Raw genomic sequence first — 23,762 nt, forward strand, 5'->3', positions numbered from 1 at the left:
CTGAAGGACTCTACAACCCAGAGTGCTTGGTTCCAACAGTGAAGGGTTCTGGTGGTTCTGTAGTGTTGTGGGCGCATTTTCTTGGCATGGTTTGAGTGCAGTCTTTCCCTTAGAATGCAAGATCAATGCCAATCGCTACTTAATGGTACCGAGTGATCATCTTCACCCCCATGTTGCAGCATTTTTTCCTGCCAGGAGGGGGTGTCTTCCAGGATGTCAATGGCCCCATCCATAGAGCACGTGTCATCCATCACCCAATGGTTTGATGAGCATGACAATGTTGTTATTGATATGTCATGACCAATCGCAGTCACCAGATCTGAACCCAATAGAGCATTTATGGGATATTCTCGAACCACCTCCATCAAACAAGTGTGAGTTGATTGACTTTTCCGTGGAAGAATGGTACGGCATCCCTCCTGCAGAATTCCAGACACTGGTGGACTCAATGCCATGGTGCATACTGCCCGTACTTTACATTGGTGTTTTTTGGGGGGTTTTGGCCATTATCTGTATTTGTAATATGGGGTCAAATACTCAAAATCAGGAAGAACAGCAAAGAGGTGATTCCACAGAAAAGAGAAAGTGACAGGTTGATGGAAACAAACACACAACTTACGGGGTCCAACAAGGAACTTGTTTTTTGATGACCACATGTTATTGATAAGTCGAGGGCCTAGTGATGGATACAACAGTCCACAGAGGAGAGGACCCAATGACAGAGAGCAGGGAATTGAGATGGCCTTGTGGTACTTGAACAGGCCCTTGAGGAGAAGCCTTGTGAAAGATAGAGCAATCTATTGTGGAGAAAGCTTGTTGCTGCACTGACCATGGGTTGTGTCATACCGGAGAAATGCCAGCAAGACCCTGATAGGCCTTTCACCCATTTGCAGTTGAATGGCGGCATTGGTTGATAAATCTTTGAACTAGCCCTGGGCTTCGGCCTCCAGCTCAGAGATTCGGATTATTTTAATGGCTTTTGTGCTGCATTCAGTGCGGCACATTATCAGTCTCTCCATATTGATGTATTTGTAATACTAGCAACGGTACCCGCTCTACGGCTGGGGCTTCACTGGTGGGGCCCAAATGAAAAGGCAAAATATCAGAAATTGAAGCCTTTTTTTATTTTAAACGACTTATATAAACATCTGTTAAATCATATCACACGCAAAGCCTTTTTTATTTGAAACGACTTATATAAACATCTGTTAAATCATATCACACGCAAAGCCTTTTTTTATTTCAAACGATTTATATAAACATCTGTTAAATCATATCACACGCAAAGCCTTTTTTTATTTTAAACGATTTATATAAACATCTGTTAAATCATATCACACGCAAAGCCTTTTTTATTTAAAACGACTTATATAAACATCTGTTAAATCATATCACACGCAAAGCCTTTTTTTCATTTTAAACGATTTCTATAAACATCTGTTAAATCATATCACACGCAAAGCCTTTTTTTATATTTTAAACGATTTATAAAAACATCTGTTAAATCGTATCACACGCAAAGCCTTTTTTTTTTTTTAAACGATTTATATAAACATCTGTTAAATCATATCACACGCAAAGCCTTTTTTTATTTTAAACGATTTATATAAACATCTGTTAAATCATATCACACGCAAAGCCTTTTTTATTTTAAACGATTTATATAAACATCTGTTAAATCATATCACACGCAAAGCCTTTTTTTATTTTAAACGATTTATATAAACATCTGTTAAATCATATCACACGCAAAGCCTTTTTTTATTTTAAATGATTTATATAAACATCTGTTAAATCATATCACATGCAAAGCCTTTTTTTTTAATTTCAAACGATTTATATAAACATCTGTTAAATCATATCACACGCAAAGCCTTTTTTTATTTCAAACGATTTATATAAACATCTGTTAAATCATATCACATGCAAAGCCTTTTTTTATTTTAAATGATTTATATAAACATCTGTTAAATCATATCACACGCAAAGCCTTTTTTATTTTAAACGATTTATATAAACATCTGTTAAATCATATCATACGCAAAGCCTTTTTTTATTTTAAACGATTTCTATAAACATCTGTTAAATCATATCACACACAAAGCCTTTTTTATTTTAAACGATTTATATAAACATCTGTTAAATCGTATCACACGCAAAGCCTTTTTTTATTTCAAACGATTTATATAAACATCTGTTAAATCTCATATCACACGCAAAGCCTTTTTTTTATTTTAAACGATTTATATAAACATCTATTAAATCATATCACACGCAAAGCCTTTTTTTATTTTAAACGGTTTATATAAACATCTGTTAAATCGTATCACACGCAAAGCCTTTTTTTTATTTCAAACGATTTATATAAACACCTGTTAAATCATATCACATGCAAAGCCTTTTTTTTATTTTAAACGATTTATATAAACATCTGTTAAATCATATCACACGCAAAGCCTTTTTTTATTTTAAATGATTTATATAAACATCTGTTAAATCATATCACACGCAAAGCCTTTTTTTTATTTTAAACGATTTATATAAACATCTGTTAAATCATATCACACGCAAAGCCTTTTTTTATTTTAAACGGTTTATATAAACATCTGTTAAATCGTATCACACGCAAAGCCTTTTTTTTATTTCAAACGATTTATATAAACATCTGTTAAATCATATCACACGCAAAGCCTTTTTTTATTTCAAACGATTTATATAAACATCTGTTAAATCATATCACACGCAAAGCCTTTTTTTTTTTTTCAAACGATTTATATAAACATCTGTTAAATCATATCACATGCAAAGCCTTTTTTTATTTTAAACGATTTATATAAACATCTGTTAAATCATATCACATGCAAAGCCTTTTTTTTATTTTAAACGTTTTATATAAACATCTGTTAAATCATATCACATGCAAAGCCTTTTTTTTATTTTAAACGATTTATATAAACATCTGTTAAATCATATCACACGCAAAGCCTTTTTTTATTTTAAATGATTTATATAAACATCTGTTAAATCATATCACACGCAAAGCCTTTTTTTTATTTTAAACGATTTATATAAACATCTGTTAAATTATATCACACGCAAAGCCTTTTTTTATTTTAAACGGTTTATATAAACATCTGTTAAATCGTATCACACGCAAAGCCTTTTTTTTATTTCAAACGATTTATATAAACATCTGTTAAATCATATCACACGCAAAGCCTTTTTTTATTTCAAACGATTCATATAAACATCTGTTAAATCATATCACATGCAAAGCCTTTTTTTTATTTTAAACGATTTATATAAACATCTGTTAAATCATATCACATGCAAAGCCTTTTTTTTATTTTAAACGATTTATATAAACATCTGTTAAATCATATCACATGCAAAGCCTTTTTTATTTTAAATGATTTATATAAACATCTGTTAAATCATATCACACGCAAACCCTTTTTTTGTCCCCCGTCGCACAGCGTAGCGAAAGGGGGACTATGGCTTTCCCCTCCGTCTGTGTGTCCGTCCGTCTGTCCCTCCGTCCGTGCGGGCGTGCGTTTGCGTGCGGGGGTGCCTGTGTACGTAAGCGAAGGACCGCATTCAAATTTGGTGTGTGGGTGCAACCCACGTCAAAATCCAAGATGACCGCCGCCATGTATGTCTGATGCCATGTATGTCTGAACCTTGTGAGATGAATATCTTGAAAAATAAGCGAAGTACCAACTTCTAATCTGGTGTGTGGGTGTATCTAGGCATAAAGAAGAACGCTATTGAAAATTGGGTCGCCACGTAAAAATCCAAGATGACCGCCGCCATGTATGTCTGAACCTTGTGAGATGAATATCTTGAAAAATAAGCGAAGTACCAACTTATAATTTGGTGTGTGCGTGTATCTCGGCATAAGGAAGAACGTTATTGAAAATTGGGTCGCCATGTCAAAATACAAGATGGCCGCCACCATATATATGTCTGAACCTTGCGAGCGAAATATCACGAAAAATAAGCGAAGTACCAACTTCTAATCTGGCCTGTGGGTGTATCTAGGCACAAGGAAGGACACTGTTTAAAATTGGGTCGCCACGTCAAAATCCAAGATGGCCGCCGCCATGTATGTCTGAAACTTGTGAGATGAATATCTTGAAAAATAAGCGAAGTACCAACTTATAATTTGGTGTGTGCGTGTATCTCGGCATAAGGAAGAACGCTATTGAAAATTGGGTCGCTACGTCAAAATCCAAGATGGCCGCCACCATATATATGTCTGAACATTGTGAGCGAAATATCTTGAAAAATAAGCAAAGTACCAACTTCTAATCTGGTGTGTGGGTGTACCTAGGCACACGGAAGAAGGCTGTTTAAAATTGGGTCGCCACGTCAAAATCCAAGATGGCCGCCACCATATATATGTCTGAACCTTGTGAGCGAAATATCTCGAAAAATAAGCGAAGTACCAACTTCTAATCTGGTGTGTGGGTGTATCTAGGCACAAGCAAGAAGGCTGTTTAAAATTGGGTCGCCACGTCAAAATCCAAGATGGCCGCCGCCATGTATGTCTGAACCTTGTGAGCGAAATATTGAAAAATAAGCGAAGTACCAACTTCTAATCTGGTGTGTGGGTGTATCTAGGCACAAGCAAGAAGGCTGTTTAAAATTGGGTCGCCACGTCAAAATCCAAGATGGCCGCCGCCATGTATGTCTGAACCTTGTGAGCGAAATATCATATCATAGCATGTTTTCTGCGTCTTCCACTTTGTCAACTCACATCACTTCACCGACGGGGGACCTAGGCGTAATGCTTGTTATTTTCAACGATTTATATAAACATCTGTTAAATCATATCACACGCAAAGCCTTTTTTTATTTTAAACGATTTCTATAAACATCTGTTAAATCATATCGCACGCAAAGCCTTTTTTTATTTTAAACGATTTATATAAACATCTGTTAAATCATATCACATGCAAAGCCTTTTGTTATTTTAAATGATTTGTATAAACATCTGTTAAATCATATCACACGCAAAGCCTTTTTTATTTTAAACGATTTATATAAACATCTGTTAAATCATATCACACGCAAAGCCTTTTTTTATTGTAAACGATTTATATAAACATCTGTTAAATCATATCACACACAAAGCCTTTTTTTACTTTAAACGATTTATATAAACATCTGTTAAATCATATCACACGCAAAGCATTTTTTTTATTGTAAACGATTTATATAAATATCTGTTAAATCATATCACACGCAAAGCCTTTTTTTACTTTAAACGATTTATATAAACATCTGTTAAATCATATCACACGCAAACCCTTTTTTTATTTTAAACGGTTTATATGAACATCTGTTAAATCATATCACATGCAAAGCCTTTTTTAATTTTAAACGATTTATATAAACATCTGTTAAATCATATCACACGCAAAGCCTTTTTTTATTTTAAACGATTTGTATAAACATCTGTTAAATCATATCACACGCAAAGCCTTTTTTATTTTAAACGATTTATATAAACATCTGTTAAATCATATCACACGCAAAGCCTTTTTTTAATTTAAACGATTTATATAAACATCTGTTAAATCATATCACACGCAAGGCATTTTTTTTATTGTAAACGATTTATATAAACATCTGTTAAATCATATCACACGCAAAGCCTTTTTTTACTTTAAACGATTTATATAAACATCTGTTAAATCATATCACACGCAAACCCTTTTTTTATTTTAAACGGTTTATATAAACATCTGTTAAATCATATCACACGCAAAGCCTTTTTTTATTTTAAACGATTTATATAAACATCTGTTAAATCAAATCGCACGCAAAGCCTTTTTTATTTTAAACGATTTATATGAACATCTGTTAAATCATATCACATGCAAAGCCTTTTTTTATTTTAAACGATTTATATAAACATCTGTTAAATCATATCACACGCAAAGCCTTTTTTATTTTAAACGATTTATATAAACATCTGTTAAATCGTATCACACGCAAAGCCTTTTTTTATTTTGAACGATTTATATAAACATCTGTTAAATCATATCACACGCAAAGCCTTTTTTTATTTTGAACGATTTATATAAACATCTGTTAAATCATATCACACGCAAAGCCTTTTTTATTTTAAACGATTTATATAAACATCTGTTAAATCATATCACACGCAAAGCCTTTTTTATTTTAAACGATTTATATAAACATCTGTTAAATCATATCACACGCAAAGCCTTTTTTTATTGTAAACGATTTATATAAACATCTGTTAAATCATATCACACGCAAAGCCTTTTTTTACTTTAAACGATTTATATAAACATCTGGTAAATCATATCACACGCAAAGCATTTTTTTTATTGTAAACGATTTATATAAACATCTGTTAAATCATATCACACGCAAAGCCTTTTTTTACTTTAAACGATTTATATAAACATCTGTTAAATCATATCACACGCAAACCCTTTTTTTATTTTAAACGGTTTATATAAACATCTGTTAAATCATATCACACGCAAAGCCTTTTTTTATTTTAAACGATTTATATAAACATCTGTTAAATCATATCGCACGCAAAGCCTTTTTTATTTTAAACGATTTATATGAACATCTGTTAAATCATATCACATGCAAAGCCTTTTTTTATTTTAAACGATTTATATAAACATCTGTTAAATCATATCGCACGCAAAGCCTTTTTTATTTTAAACAATTTATATGAACATCTGTTAAATCATATCACATGCAAAGCCTTTTTTTATTTTAAACGATTTATATAAACATCTGTTAAATCATATCACACGCAAAGCCTTTTTTTTATTTTAAACGATTTATATAAACATCTGTAAAATCATATCACACACAAATCATCAAAATCTAAACAGTATTTGTAGAATTTCAATAAAAGCCACATCACTGTTCATATCGGTAAATATTATTCCATCGTGTTTGGAAAAACTGGAAAATTGGAAAAATTGGGGAAAAAAATTGGGAAAACAATCTAGCCTATTTCACTCCAGGGGGTCCCCGGATTACCCACCCAAAATTTCGTTGCGATCGGTTGAGCCGTTTTTGCGGTACCTGGGAACAGACAGACATTAGGTGAATTATAGTAAGATATTCTTATCTGTAATAATTGAAGCCTGCATCGTTTGCTGTATTTTTGTCCATTTAAAACTGGCATTTTCTGGTTTTAGCTGCCTTGCCTTGAATAAATATTTTACAAACCTAAAATCCTGTTTTCAAAATATTTTATGTACAATACTATATTAGCAATACTGCATTTGTGTGCTTACTCGTAAAACACTGACAAAAAAAATACCGAGTGTGCTGTAATATGGCTTTCTTTGTGACATTCTTGAGGTTAAAGTTGATCTTGAAGGTCTTGGTGTGCGTGCGTGTGTGTGTGTGTGTGTGTGTGTGTGTGTGTGTGTGTGTGTGTGTGTGTGTGTGTGTGTGTGTGGCTGTGTGTGTATGTGTGTGTGTGTGTGTGTGTGGCTGTGTGTGTGTGTGTGTGTGTGTGTGTGTGTGTGTGTGTGTGTGTGTGTGTGTGGCTGTGTGTGTGTGTGTGTGTGTGTGTGTGTGGCTGTGTGTGTGTGTGTGTGTGTGTATTACACTACACTACACATTCTGGGAAATGTTGTGCACAGGCACTAAGCTGTGGTTTGTAAATAAGCGATAATGTCTGTAAGGTGGCTTCGTGCACCATGTATTGTGGGGGGAACATGGCCGTCACATCCCGTGGCTGGAAAATGGTGCAAGTGGTGGTTGGTGGTCCATCACCAATTTGGTACACTCTATATCAATTTGCCATCCTGTGACCAGGAATTTCTTGTAATTTCTCCCCATTCCCACCTCCCTATTGCAGGTGCTCATTCAACTGATGAGGTGTAACTCGCATCGCCAGGCCGTGCGAGGGCAGCTGAATGCGCGTGAACCTGGCACTTACCTGCTCGTTTTTGACAACTCCTTCTCAAGGTTAGGCTTCCAAATACCATCGCCGTTTTATACCATTCGTGTAAAGGTGAAGGCCTGAGCATTTTGCTAGCAATAGTTCTCGATGTCAACACAAACAAAAGGCCTCATTTTGGACTTGTTTTAACTTGCCAGGTTATTTTACAAAGTGTTATTTATATAAAAGCAAGGAATATTATTTATGTAAAGTAATTTACGTTTTGGAGTTGAATTGATGGCCTATTAGTAATACTTCGAAACAGCTGAGCGGCTCCTCGAATGGGATTTTTGTTTCACACCCACGTGTGATATTTACCTGCACCACCGAAGGTGGATGGAGGTTATGTTTTCACCCCTGTCTGTCTGTGAACAAGATATCTCAAAAAGTTGGTGACAGATTTGGACGAAACTTGGTGGACAGGTTGAGTGTCCGACAAGGACTAAATAATTCGATTTTGGTGAAGATCCGGATTCGGATCCGGCTATTATTTATTTTTTAAGTGATTCTTCACCATTGGGAGATAAGGCCAAAACCAATACATAGCAGGATATCTCAAAAAGTTGTGGACGGATTTGGACGAAACTTGGTGTACAGGTTCGTTGTGTGACAAGGACGATTCGATTCGATTTTGGTGAATATCCGGATCCGGCTATTATAGTTTTTTAAAGTGATTCTTCACCATTGGGAGATAAGGCCAAAACCAATACATAGCAGGATATCTCAAAATGTTGTGGACGGATTTGGACGAAACTTCGTACACAGGGTGGGTGTCCGACAAGGACTAATCAATTCGATTTTGGTGAAGATCTGAATATGGATTCGGATATGAGAATTATTTAATTTTTAAAGTGATTCTTCACCATAGGGAGATCGGGCCAAAAACGATACATAGCAGGATATCTCAAAATGTTGTGGACAGATTTGGACGAAACTTCGTAGGCAGTGTGGGTGTCCGACATGGACTAATCAATTCGATTTTGGTGAAGATCTGAATATGGATTCGGATATGAGAATTATTTAATTTTTAAGTGAATCTTCACCATTGAGAGATCGGGTGTAAAGAGATAAATAACATGATATTTTAAAATGCTATGGATGGGTTATGAATAAACCAGGTGGATGAGTTGGGTAGGTGACCAGAACAAGCCGATTAGATTTTGGTTCAGGTCCGAATCCAGATCCGGCCTATCAATGGGATACAAAACATAAACTGTTCACCCTGGTTTTGTACGTTTTGTTGGTGAATGTGTTTATTGTGGTCACAAGTCCCATATTATCCGGCAGGGTCTGAATTACGTTTACCTGTGTGAGGCTCACACCTGTGACAGCACCTGCATATTGTTATTCATAATGCCAAATGGTAACACAGCACACACACACACACACACACGTTTGTTTATTTATTTAATTAAAGAAGCATCCCAGGTGTACGGTAGTCATCGTTTGTTTTAGCAGTGAAATCATTATTCCCTTCCTTAATTATCTGAAGTGGAGGTTACTTTACGATGCACTCTGAACAATGCATTGTGGGTTACGAAAGTTAGGTCACAGAAAGCATGAAAATGCAACAAAGTTGGAGAAACCCTTCCGTTCCTGCATCACTTGAGCACTTGCAATCTTTGCTAGAAACATTGCAAGAAAGAAATGTTTTTAGCTTATCTTATCTACTCTCCACCATCAATTACAGCACGATTGCAAAAATGAACGGATCTCCACATGGAAATGGAAATGGAAATGCTGAGTTCTTGTAAACATCCTTTGGAGTCGATGAAGTTGCTTTTGTTCACATTTTTCCTCAAATTGGCCTCAATTTACACGAGAGCAAATATAAAATGGTTGTTTGGTGTTTTTTGAAAAGATTAACACTTTCATGTCTCTCGTTACAAGGTTTTACGGAAAGAAAGTGTTTTACCACCTCGTTGCCACCAAGATGGTCTTGTATGATGGGACAGACTGATACTTCTGAGGGACGGGCGCTTCTCGGGGTCTTTCCAACCCCCATCCTCTCGGTAGTCGGAGGTCTCTTCCTGCTCTTTGTTGTATCTGAATGATCTTGCTCAATCTCGATGCTTTTACAATGTTGTTGTTGTGGGTTTTTTTAACAAGACTTTTTGCATGAGCTTCAGCATGAATTGCATGCGGGAAGAATTTTTTTTTTTTTTTTTTACTCTGAAAAATGTTACTCTTGTGTTCAAAACTCCATTGTTTATTTGCTCATCTCACAAACTGACAAACTCACTGTTACGCCAGTGAAATGACATTTCATTCCCTATACTTGTTGCTATGAACTTGCGTAACGGGATGCCTTTTTCCTCTTTGGGATTGTGCTTTAGGTTAGTGGCACAAACTCAGTTTATTGTTACAAAAATGGCATAATGAAGAATGGGTGTACAGTATTGGTAAAAGTGATCTTAAGATGCTCGCCTGAAATGGGACGGAACATACTGGACACCGCTTTGCTTACGAGTTGGAATTGCACATGAATCGCATTGCTAAATGTGCGGCCTGTACGGACAGCTATTCCACCGAGGAGGGCGGGCGGTGAGATGGGAGAGCGAACCCTGGGCAGTAAAGATAGCTAACTGGCAGACAGGCCACAGCGTGCACAACACAAACATCAGTAAATATGACTAACTGGCAGACAGGCCACAGCGTGCACAACACAAACATCAGTAAATATGACTAACTGGCAGACAGGCAACAGTGTGCGCAACACAAACATCAGTGAAGATTAGACGAACTGGCAGACAGGCCACAGCATGCACAACACAAACATCAGTGAAGATAACCGACTGGCAGACAGGCAACGGTGTGCGCAACACAAACATCAGTAAAGATTAGACTAACTGGCAGACAGGCCACGGTGTGCGCAACACAAACATCAGTAAAGATTAGACTAACTGGCAGACAGGCCACGGTGTGCGCAGCACAAACATCAGTAAAGATTAGACTAACTGGCAGACAGGTCACAGTGTGCGCAACACAAACATCAGTAAAGATTAGACTAACTGGCAGACAGGCCACAGTGTGCGCAACACAAACATCAGTAAAGATTAGACTAACTGGCAGACAGGCCACAGTGTGCGCAACACAAACATCAGTAAAGATTAGACTAACTGGCAGAGAGGTCACAGTGTGCGCAACACAAACATCAGTAAAGATTAGACTAACTGGCAGACAGGTCACAGTGTGTGCAACACAAACATCAGTAAAGATTAGACTAACTGGCAGAGAGGTCACAGTGTGCGCAACACAAACATCAGTAAAGATTAGACTAACTGGCAGACAGGCCACGGTGTGCGCAGCACAAACATCAGTAAAGATTAGACTAACTGGCAGAGAGGTCACAGTGTGCGCAACACAAACATCAGTAAAGATTAGACTAACTGGCAGACAGGTCACAGTGTGTGCAACACAAACATCAGTAAAGATTAGACTAACTGGCAGACAGGCCACGGTGTGCGCAGCACAAACATCAGTAAAGATTAGACTAACTGGCAGACAGGCCACGGTGTGCGCAGCACAAACATCAGTAAAGATTAGACTAACTGGCAGACAGGTCACAGTGTGCGCAACACAAACATCAGTAAAGATGACTGACTGACAGACAGGCCACAGTGTGCGCAACACAAACATCAGTAAAGATTCGACTAACTGGCAGACAGGCCACAGTGTGTGCAACACAAACATCAGTAAAGATGTTTGTGTTGTGTACGAGTACACTGCAGTCTGTCTGCCAGTTCCTTCGTTATGGAAGCTTTTACAACACTTGATTTATCACGTGACATAACACCATTCTTGGGGTTCATGTGGTCACTTCGTGTGCATCCCTGTTTTTAAAAGCCGACATTTTGCACATCATGGGTACTGATTGGCATTTTTAACTAATAACCTCAAGTGGAAGCCGTTGGCTCGTTTACCTCGCGTTACCTATTTTTTCTATGGAAAAGTCCTCAACGATGTCAAATGTTAGCAATGGCTCGTGGAGTTTCTGCTTGCTGAATGTAAAAATGAAACGCACAGTTAATAAAGTGCAACGTTGTGATGCAATTACAGTTTTGTCGAAAGCAATTGTTTTTATTGTTACAAACATTACTTACATGCGAAAGTCTTCCTTCAATCCCTCGCTCTAGCTTCACATTTCCCACTCTTCCGAAAATAGGCGCATTAATGCTGACGACTTCAAATCGTATCATGTTATTCCACGGTCTCCGTTATCTGAAGTCACCGATTCCACTGGCGCACCAGCTGCCTTCCAGCACAGAAGTTTCCCCAACTGGAATGGATGTTCCCATGTTGATGTGAAATGTCTTCCTTTGAGGTTTTGCTGGAAAGGAAGATGGTGGTCATCTGACGGACTTACAACCGGTCAATAGGGTATTGGTGAAGCAAAGCTTCCCATTCCCAGGACTCCGGCAATGTGAAGGGCACGTTGTTCAATAACGACTCTCTTCATGGCAGATCATAGGTGGTCATAGGTGGTCACACAAGGATACACAAGAAACTTGGATGCAGGAGGATGCCATTTGGCCCATCAAGCCTGTGCTACATCTACACCACGTTAATTCAATCATAGCAGATCATCAACTTACTAGGGGAGGTGTGTTGAGGGTGGAAGAGTGAGGGAATGAGAACAGAGTTATATATATATGTATAAACACATACACAAGTGAATAAAAAAATGTATACGAAAGTAAAAAGGCAATGTAGGGATAACAACCTACAGTCTAAAAAAGGTCCTAAACAAGATAGGGATGATGTTGGTTTAGAGAGTAGCCAACGGTATTGCCATCACATAACAATCCCGACATCACTGCCTCATTTACACGTCATCAGTTATTGCTTCAAGCTTCTACAAACACTTCACAGGTTACACCAGTACTTGATTACTCTTGTAGTGTAGCCACATACTGAGACTGTACAATTTAGCAGCCCGACTACAATGTTATAATATCAGTACATGAACATCAACTTCTTACAAACTGCATGAACATCTCTTATAGCAGCATTCTATCATCTCCATTTGTGATTGGTCACTCTAAGTTGATAAAAAAGAAAAGTCGGAAAGACAACCGAAGCTGCAAGAAGTCCCTGAAATTATACAGGAGCTTCTTATACTTTGCAGAAATGAAATGTAGGAGCTTCTAATACGTTTAGCTCGGCCTAGCCCTCGACAATAGTCTGGAGGCAGTGATGTCGGGATTGTTATGTTATGTCGGGATTGTTATGTGATGGCAATACTGTTGGCTACTCTCTAAACCAACATCATCCCTATCTTGTTTAGGACCTTTTTTAGACTGTAGTTTGTCATCCCCCCCCCCCCCCTCCCTCCCCTTACCACGCCTCCTGCCCCCAACCCAAGCCCTCTCCCTCCCACACTTCTCCCTGCTCTCAAATGTTGTGGTTGTGTGCTTCCCCTTCTCTCCCCATCTTGTCTTCCGCTCCCCCTTTTTGTATATTTTGTTTGTCTGGTTGATTTGTTTGTGAAATAAATGTTAGCTCTTTCACGAGCCTCGATTCAGTATCCAAAAAAAAAAAAAAAAATCCCCACATTGCCTTTTTAATTTAGCATAAATTTTTTTATTCACTTGTTTCTGTAATTTTTTACAGAGGGCATAGACATAAGGGAACTAGGATCTTTATATTTAAACATTAATTAATTGACCATTGACCACTCCAGGCGATGCAGTATGCCAAAACAAAGACGAAAGGAACACTAAATGTCAGTTCAAAACTTATTAAACTAGGGGGCCCGTTGGTCCATTGGACCAAATTTTAATTGGGGACTTTTGGATCTTCGGGGACTTTTGGGTCTTTGGTGACTTTTGGGTGTTCAGGACTTTTGAGTCATCAGGGTCATCTGGGTCTTTTTGGTCCTCGGAGACTTTTGGATCATCCTGTTTTTGTCCCCCGTCGCACCGCGGAGCGAAAGGGGGACTATGGTTTTACCTTCTGTCCGTGTGTGCGTCCGTGCGTGCTTCCGTACGTCCGTGCGTGTGTGCATGCGTACGTGCACTGCAATATCTTTATAAAAGTAAGCGAAGGACTGAATTCTAATCTGGTGTGTGGGTGTATCTCGGCATAAGGAAGAGCGCTATTGAAAATTGGGTCGCCACGTCAAAATCCAAGATGGCCGCCGCCATATATGTCTGAACCTTGTGAGCGGAATATCTTGAACAATAAGCGAAGTACCAACTTCTAATCTGGTGTGTGGGTGTATCTCGGCATAAGGAAGAGCGCTATTGAAAATTGGGTCGCCACGTCAAAATCCAAGATGGCCGCCGCCATATATGTCTGAACCTTGTGAGATGAATATCTTGAACAATAAGCGAAGTACCAACTTCTAATCTGGTGTGTGTGTGTATCTCGGCATAAGGAAGAACGCTATTGAAAATTGGGTCGCCACGTCAAAATCCAAGATGGCCGCCACCATATATGTCTGAACCTTGTGAGCAGAATATCTTGAAAAATAAACGAACTACTAACTTCTAATCTGGTGTGTGGGTGTGTCTCCAACCCACTTGCAAATATTATTGACTCTTCCATGTTTTCTGCGTCCTCCATTTTGTCAACTCACATCACTTCACCGACGGGGGACCTAGGCGTAACGCTTGTTTTGGGTACTTTTGGGTCATCGGGACGTTTTGGTCATCTGGGTCTTTTGGGGGCTTTTGGAAATTCGGGAACTTTTGGCTCTTTAGGGACTTTTGGGTCATCCATGTATTTTGGGTCATCAATGACTTTTGGGTCCTCGTGGACTTTTGGGTGATCTGGATATTTTGGGTCATCAAGGACTTTTTGGGTCCTTGGGGACTTTTTGGTCCTCGTGGACTTTGGGTGATCTGGGTCTTTTGGGTCATCAAGGACTTTTGGATCATCTGGGTGTTTTGGGTCCTCAAGGGTCTTTTGGGTCCTCAGGGACTTTTGTGGCATCTGGGTCTTTTGGGTCATCAAGGACTTTTGGATCCTTGGGGACTTTTGGGTGATTTGGGTCATCAAGGCCTTTTTGGGTCCTTGGGGACTTTTGGGGCATCTGGGTCTTTTGCGTCATCAAGGACTTTTGGGTCCTTGGCGACTTTTGTGTCTTTTGGGTTCTCGTGGACTTTTGGGTGATTTGGGAACTTTTGGGTCATGTGGGTCTTAAAGGTCATCTGGGTCATCTGGATTAAAGGGTCTTCCAAGGTCTAAGCCCTAAGGGGTCTCAGCAGTCTAAAGGGTTAAAAGGTACATTTGAATAGTACTTAATTAATTGACGTCAAAAAGGATGACACACACACACACACACACACACACACACACACACACACACACACACACACACACACACACACACACACCTCCATTTATAGCAGATGTTCTTTTCGACGGCATCAATGATACTCCGCCATAGCGAGTCTGCCGGCGAGAAACCGTGACTTGAGATGGTTATTGATCACGTGGTTTGCTTTTGCCATGACCCGCGACTAGAAGGTTCATGAGCACGTGTGTTTTGTGTGCGGTGTATAGCACTGGTACCTCGCTATTATTTTATTATCATAAATGTAACGATGAAAAACAAGGCATTTCCCGAGGCATGATATTTCCGCTGATATTATTTCATGCCACGTAACATTATCACGCATAACGCCGACACTGAGGCAAATGTCTCGTGGCTCCGCCCCCATCAAGCTGATTGACAGTCATACCCACACTTAGCCCAGTATTATTATTAGTCCCCTACCGGTGTACACCGGAGGGGACTATAGGTTTACACGCTGTCCCTCAGTCTGTCAGTCTGTCAGTCCGTCACGCAAAGAACAGTTTTCCGGACTTTTTTTCTAAACTCTTAATGCTAATGATTTAAAACTTGGCACATGGTTTCCTCATGATAAGTTACAGATCGAGTTCGAACTTCACGACGTTTCGATCATTTTTGACAAAGTTATGGCACTTTGAACTTTGGTAATTTCCCCAACAGTTTTCCAGACGACAGATTGCCGGTAGGGGACATGTATTGCAGCGCAATGCTCAGAATGCTTGTTACCTCTGCAAGATCTTATTAACCAAGGTGGACAGAGGTTATGCATTCACCCCTGTCTGCTGGTCTACCCATGACGAACATCGCATACCCATGACGAACACTTTTAACTTTGGGAATTCTGATAATTCTGATGATCCTTAACTCAGTGCCATTTTAAGTTTTAATTTCCTTTAAAAAAGATTGTCTCTGCAATAATAGGACCGATTGAGATCAAATTTTCACCGTAGGGGGGACTCTGTCTGTAGAATATTTAATGGTAATTATGACGTCACATGTCACGTGCTTCGGCCGCCATATTGTTTTTCGTGAAAACACGAAAACCCCTTTTTCTCTGCAACGGCTGAACAGATCGAGGCCAAACTTTGCAGGCGGAATCGCATACCCATGACGAACAAAAAGGTCAGGGAGCATGACGTCATGCGTCACATGGTTTCAGAGTTATGACGTTTTTAAGCATGAACCTTTAAAACCGAGCTCCTCCCTCATTTTTGATCCAATCGAGGGGAAACTTCACAGATCTGTTCAGCATGTCAGTCTACTAAAATGTCCTTTTGGAATTTGCGATAGGGCACGTGGTTTGGCAGATATCGTTAATTAAACGAATTTTTTTTTTTTTAATGGATATCTCTTGTTAGTCCCCTACCGGTGTACACCGGAGTGGACTATAGGTTTGCACGCCGTCCGTCAGTCTGTCAATCCGTCACGCAAAGAACAGTTTTCCGGACTTTTTTTCTGAACGCTTAATTCTAATGATTTCAAACTTGGCACATGGTTTCCTCATGATAGGTTACAGATCAAGTTCGAACTTCACGACGTTTCGATCATTTTTGACAAAGTTATGGCACTTTGAACTTTGGGAATTATGATAATTCTGATGATCCTTAACTCAGTGCCATTTTAAGTTTTAATTTCCTTTAAAAAATATTTTCTCTGCAATAATTGGACCGATTGAGATCAAATTTTCACCGTAGGGGGGACTCGGTCTGTAGGCTATTTTAATGGTAATTATGACGTCACAGGTCACGTGGTTCGGCCGCCATATTGTTTTTTGTGAAAACACGAAAAACCCTTTTTCTCTGCAACGGCTGAACAGATCGAGGCCAAACTTTGCTGGCAGAATCGCATACCCATGACGAACAGAAACGTCAGCGTGCATGACGTCGTGCGTCACATGGTTTCAGAGTTATGACGTTTTTAAGCATGAACTTTGAAAACCGAGCCCCTCCCTCATTTTTTATCCAATCGAGGGGAAACTTCACAGATCTGTTCAGCATGTCAGTCTACTACAATGTCCTTTTGGAATTTGCGTTAGGTCACGTGGTTTGGCAGGTATCGTTAATTAAACGAAAATATTTTAAAAATGGATATCTCTTGTTTATTCGAGAGTTCTCTTCAAGCCGCACCGCACGCCCTCAGCCTCGTCTCGCGAACGTCAACAGCGCAACACAGCGCGCGCTTTCGGGAGGGGCGGAGCCAAGCCGAGCAACATATATATACACATCGATCATTGATCGTGAACCGGAAATATAATAAATTACTGATATTTAGCGACTCTAAAGGTTCTTTATCAACCACTTTTTTGAAATACCAACTGCTTTCCTGGATGTCCTTGGTGTCCTTGCGTTTTATACCTATCCTGCCCCCCCCCCCCCCCCCAAGCCCTCTCCCGCCCACACATCTCCCGATGTCCCTGCTCTCAAATGTTGTGTTTGTGTGCTTCCTCCCCTTCTCTCCCCATCTTGTCTGCCGCTCCCCTTTTTATATACTTTGTTTGCTTGTTTGTTTGATTTGTTTGTTTGATAAATGTTAGCTCTTTCACGAGCCTCGATTCTGTATACAAAAAAAAACAAAACAAAAAAAAACTTTTTCTCGTGCTTCTGCTGACCTGTCTGCAAGGTGTATAAATCGAAGTCCCGAGTGCGAATCACAGGTGAGCCCGTCCTGAGGTAATTAGCGATTGGGAACGATTCAGAACCTGTGGGTAAATAACCCTTGGTAATTTCCCCAACAGTTTTCCAGACGACAGACTGCCGGTAGGGGACATGTATTGCAGCGCAATACTCAGAATGCTTGTTTTTACATAGGAATGTAGTTTTCCATACATTTCGAGGAATCCTTTCAAGCTACGAGAATTATAATCCAAAGGATGTTGCAGGAAGTAAAACTCTGTCGGATGGTAGCAGAATCATTGCCATTGATAGAGGCAGCTCGGAAATATGCCGTCTGAATAAGATTATTATTATTATTATTATTACTAGGGCATTGCCCGTACGTGGGTGCCCGTTCCGTGGCCAAAAAAAAAAAAAAACGCTACCCGTACGCTCTACCCCGCCCGTACGCCCGTAAACAAAAAAAACAACGCTCTTCGCTTCCGCCCTTCGCTCTGACTGAATTGGGAGAAATAATGCGCATAAGAAATCGAATTACGTACCGTAATGGCGGTCAGCTCGTAACGCGCTCAGCTCCGCTCGTCTCACATCGGCCACGCCTACGCAACAGAGCGTTCTGTGATTGGCTGCCGGAAGATAAGTCGTCACTGTCCGGAAGTTCGCAAATCGCAGTTACGATGAATCGTTTTAATTTAATCGCAGTTTGAATTCGTTTTAAAACATAGTTTAACGGCAACATAGTTTTCCAACGTGAAATAAATGAATACGCTGTCAAATGTGCCGTCCGAGGCAGAGTCTGATCGCCACGTTCGGCACACGTGATAGCTCGCTGCTCTCTGATTGGTTGAAGCGTTTTTTGGACATAGCTCGGTAAGTACTTGTCCGATTAATTACAAACCTTGAAAAGGCACATCCTCGGGTCCCCAGCAATATACCTGGCAAGTTTCAAGTATATCGGACCCGTGGTTGTCGAGAAACAGCGGTCACAGACACACAGACACACAGACACACAGACACACAGACACACAGACACACAGACACACAGACACACAGAGATTGCTGGAATTATAGATAGATTATTATTGGTTCACGAGTTATCAAACAGAGTGACCACTATATTCGTCATGGGTGTGTGTCTGTCTGTCCGTCTTTTTAGGGGGTAATCGATTTCAAGCTACATCTTCTCCGAGGGGTTTGGTGTAATCTGACAGGGGTTTCGGTATTTGCTTCGGCCAATGTCATGTGTGTAGCCCCACGGAGCTCGATTTTTCATTTTCGCCCCAAGGTCAAGGTCACAAGGTCACGAAATTTAGAAAAGTCGATTTTTGATGGTTTTATTACATTGTTCGCTTCCTGACAGGGTGAAATGTCGTACATGATCTTATATTATCACATACATCATGAAATACAAGTTTTCCAACAAATTTCAGAATCTTTGATCTTTGAAGGTCACAAAGGTCAAATTTTCAAAATTGTCAGAATCGAACCGAATTTTCGGTATTGTGTAGCTAACTAACCTCATAACTGATTATACATTATTTTCTATCTCATTTCAACGTCAGTAACCTTCGTTTTGACATTTCCAGGCATGGCCTGTCCGGGCCTGTTTCGGCTATAGTCTGTCCTTTGTCATTGAATACCGCTCGCTCGTGAACCATCGTCGTCTCCTGACTTGTTATTATTATTATTATTATTCTTAATATGACCCTACTGCAAAGCCGCAATGAGCCGGCGAAGCCAAAGCCTCTTTTGAACTTTTTCGCAATTGTTTATGCATACTTCCGCATCCGTAAGATGGCGGCCTCGATGGAGCGATTTGGTGCGTCAAAGCTTCGAAATTCTCAAAGGATCCAGCAAAATCTGGCTTTTCAACATAATACGTACACCGGCTTCGCCGGCTATTATGAACAAGAAGATGAATTCCCGGATTTGAGCGATCTCGTTTTTTCGCTTTAGCTTTTGCATTTGTCTGGAGAACTGAAAAGGGATCCGTACCTCGACAATCAGCTGAACAGACCAGGTAGGCTCTCATATGTAGCCTAAGTGACTTTTTCAAGAAGATAATTCATCTTTAGTTTTGTATGTAGCAGATGGGAGCAACATTTTTTTCCTCACCATCCCTACATACAGAGTACTACCGTACTTTTTTTGGCCTTTGTATGATTTTGGCCTTTGTCAACCCATGAGAGTACTACCGTACTCTCTGATATGCCCACATGCTCTACCAGTTAGACAGTTGCGTAAAGCTACACAAGGTGAGCCCTTTACTGTTTCAAACACGACCCCAGTTGCTCTACAGCTGCAGACATTCACAAGTAGGACATGCATGATAATCCCAACCACATGACCCCTTAGCCATCACACTGGTTTCTTCATTTGTTGTGAGTCATCAGCGACAGCGTAGACAAACGCGTTCCACCGAAGCTCCCAAGCATATACCACATGCCATGCCAATAACAGTCAACTTACAATAACAAAAATAATCATGTCTCACACCTGTAATTGGGGGCATATCGCATTGGGATTCTCATGTATGTGCTGCTCGTGAATGTCTGCAGTTGTAGAAGATCCCAGGTAGGTTTGAAACTGCGAAGGGCTTACCTTATGTAGCTTGTCACGGTTGCTTTATGTGGTTTTCTTTGAATGGAGGATCATGGGGGTTAATTAATTGAAATCTTAGCCACCTGGGGTAATTGATTCGGTGAGAGCTTATTGCTCATTCCCTCCAATTATGGGTGAAATACGTGATTGGGTCTCGTTATTTATCTATCTATATACAGTCACGTGAAAAAGTAAGTACACTCCATTTAAAGTTTTGACTTTTTCAACATATTTCAACATACAGCTATTTGATCTTCATTTCAACAATATTGATAGATAAAGGTGATATAATATAACAAATATGATGAAATATTTACATTTTGTAGTCCATTGTATAATTTAAATAAACATAAATGCAAATTTCGCATGTGGAAAAAGTAAGTACACCCCTACATTTATCACTACTTCAAATACCTAAAATTATAATCAGGTGCACCAGCTCAGGTGCAAATGATTAGAACATCGTTAGAGAGGATCTTGGCAGAAGCTGTCATATTTAAACCTCAGACATTTAGTTTGGTTTGCACTTTGTTGTAGAAGTGTGCGGTGTCACCATGCCTAGATCAAAAGAGCTCACTGAGGCCTTCAGAAAGAAGGTTATAGATGCCTACGAGTCTGGGAAGGGATGTAAAAAGATCTCCAAACAATTTGAAATCAATAATTCGACTGTCCGGAAGATCATCTACAAGTGGAGAATATTCCAAACAACTGCCAACTTGTTCAGGTCAGGCCGCCCCCAGCAAGTTCAGCCCGAGAGCAGACCACAAGATGCTGAAAGAAGTCTAGAAGAACCCCAGAATGTCATCACGGGACCTACGGGTAGCTCTTGCCATTGTTGATGTCAAAGTGCACGAGTCTACCATTAGAAAGAGGCTGCACAAATTTGATCTACATGGGAGGTGTGCCAGGAGGAAACCTTTGCTGTCCAGAAAGAACATCAGGGCAACACTAAAGTTTGCCAATGAACACCTAGGCAAAGACCAGCACTTCTGGAACAATGTGCCCTGGACAGATGAGTCAAAGGTAGCGCTATTTGGCCACAGTACCACAAGACATGTTTGGCGAAAACCAAAGACAGCATTTGACCACAAGAACCTGATACCAACTGTAAAGCATGGTGGTGGAAATATTATGGTTTGGGGCAGCTTTGCTGCATCAGGGCCTGGGCAGCTTACCATCATAGATTCCACTATGAATTCTTCATTGTACCAGAGGGTGCTTGAGGATAATGTGAGGCCATCTGTCAGAAAGTTGAAGCTCAACCAAAGGCGGACCTTGCAACATGACAATGACCCTAAACATACCAGTAAATCCACCAAGGAATGGCTGAAAAGAAAGAAATGGAGGGTTCTGGAATGGCCAAGTCAAAGCCCGAATCTAAATCCCATCGAGATGATGTGGGGGGATTTGAAACGAGCTGTGCATGCAAGAAACCCCTCAAACATCGCATAGCTGAAATAATTCTGCATGGAGGCGTGGGCAAAAATTTCTCCCAGTCGATGTCAGAGACTGGTAGACAGTTATAAGAAACGCCTACTTGAGGTTGTTTCTGCCAAAGGGGGCAATACCACCTATTAGAGCCAAGGGTGTACTTACTTTTACCACATGCGAAATTTGCATTTATGTTTATTTAAATTATACAATGGACTACAAAATGTAAATGTTTCATGATATTTGTTATATTATATCACCTTTTTCTATCAATATTGTTGAAATGAAGATCAAATAGCTGTATGTTGAAATATGTTGAAAAAGTCAAAACTTTACATGGGGTGTACTTACTTTTTCACGTGACTGTAAATAGGAAGAGTTCAGATGCAAAAACAGATATATCCATTTTTGCTGAAATGAGAAAATCAAGATTTTCTGCTGTGCATTCCAGGTGAAACCCATCAAAATGACATGGGCTGTATCTTAAAATACGTGGACGCTATCGGGTTTTGGGAGAAAATGATTTGCCTACTGAAACGGAGGTATTGAAACATATTGTTACAGACGCGGCTTAGATGTTATTTACCGAGCGGTTTGGTATGACCACGTCTGCACAAGTTACCCGATTATACCCGAACGTTGACTAATCGCGCTGCGCTAGATCAATGAAGGAAAAGACACACGGCTGGGATTAAAATGACACGACACCAGGGATACGGTTCTCAAGACCTCCGGAGGAGATTATATTAAGGCGGAAGGTTAGATTACAACTACAAGAGGGACATCATAGAAAGACTGGCACTTAGACACACTCTTATATTAACCCCAACAGACGACAGATAAACGGGACAAAAGGCTGACTCACACGGGGGGGGGGGGGGGGGGGGGGGGGGGGGGGGGGGGGGGGGGGGGGGGGGGGGGGGGGGGAGGGGGGGGGGGGGGGGGGGGGGGGGGGGGGGGGGGGGGGGGGGGGGGGGGGGGGGGGGGGGGGGGGGGGGGATTGATGGAGGAAGCGGGTATTCGATGGCCAGCACAAGGTGCACCTTGTGCTCAGGGACAGGATCGACTCGGTCCGGTCCAGAAATGCAGGGAGGTCACAGCGCTCGAGGTGGCGTCTTGTCGTCTCAAGCTGGGGGCGCATCTCACCTCACATCCGGTAAGTCGCGTATATCCGGCGGGGAGTGACACGCCCTCGGCTCGTTAGCTCCGCCCCAGATGGAATCGGCTCGTTGCTTCTCATTGGGTGCATGCGGGGGGGTTACCGGCTCCGCCCTTGACGAGGGGCTGACAGGGAGCCCCTTCGTGGTAACCCCGTGGAGCGCATGGTCATGGCGGCTAACCGAGCTGGTGGGAGGACGCACACTCCCCCCGCGCGCCGTGGTTGTAGTTGTTGTTGTAGCTGTAGTTGTTGTTGTTTGGGGAAGAAGATGGAAGGAGGTATGGGAAGGTCCTAAACTCACTACTGGTGCCATATAATCACATTCTGGTGCAACGAAGAGTCAGAATTAATGGAAAGGAGTCCTTAACTGACATAGACTAAGAATAACTAGCAAGATGTCCGAAAGTTGTCTACGTGAGATGCGGTGGACCTGGGCACGACATTTAATGGGGGAAAAAGGGGAAGGTCGGTTCTACAGAATGTTGTTTACAGACAATGGGACTAGGGAATGGGGGATTGGGGATAGTTGGGGAGTATTGGGGAAATAGGGGAATATTTACAAGCGGATATGGAGGCCAAATTCCATATTCGCAACATTGCACCCTTCTCTACCCTCGGGGCGTCCCGACCCGATAAATTTTTACCTACTTTAGTGTGGCACGCAATGTAGTTCCCTCTACTATTAACTCTACCCTGAGTGCG

At 40.5% G+C, this 23,762-nt stretch overlaps 3 protein-coding genes across 4 annotated transcripts in view; 2 read left to right on the top strand and 1 right to left on the bottom strand.

Moving 5' to 3' along the window:
* Positions 1-12,015, top strand: part of LOC137429002 (FYVE and coiled-coil domain-containing protein 1-like) — a 168,241-nt gene extending 156,226 nt beyond the window's left edge. The window contains exons 4-6 of one of the 2 annotated variants that reach the window (XR_013623915.1): positions 7,874-7,983; positions 9,848-10,553; positions 10,606-12,015. Coding sequence is in view for 1 of the 2 variants with exons in the window: in XM_078780921.1 (XP_078637047.1) it covers positions 7,874-7,983; positions 9,848-9,917 (180 nt within the window). In the remaining variant the exon portion in view is untranslated. Of the gene's footprint in view, positions 1-7,873; positions 7,984-9,847 lie in introns of both variants that reach the window. The other variant, XM_078780921.1, reaches the window with a different exon arrangement.
* LOC137429314 (C-X-C chemokine receptor type 4-B-like) overlaps positions 1-12,114 on the bottom strand; it is a 43,616-nt gene extending 31,502 nt beyond the window's left edge. The window contains exon 1 of the mRNA XM_068119269.2: positions 12,061-12,114. The gene's annotated coding sequence lies outside the window, so the exon portion shown is untranslated. The remainder of the gene's footprint in view (positions 1-12,060) is intronic.
* Positions 1-23,762, top strand: part of LOC144892699 (uncharacterized) — a 400,706-nt gene that overhangs the window by 102,404 nt on the left and 274,540 nt on the right. The gene's annotated exons all lie outside the window — the stretch shown is intronic.

The sequence above is a fragment of the Myxine glutinosa genome, chromosome 6, assembly GCF_964187855.1.
Source record: "Myxine glutinosa chromosome 6, kmMyxGlut1.1, whole genome shotgun sequence".
Classification (NCBI taxonomy): domain Eukaryota; kingdom Metazoa; phylum Chordata; class Myxini; order Myxiniformes; family Myxinidae; genus Myxine; species Myxine glutinosa.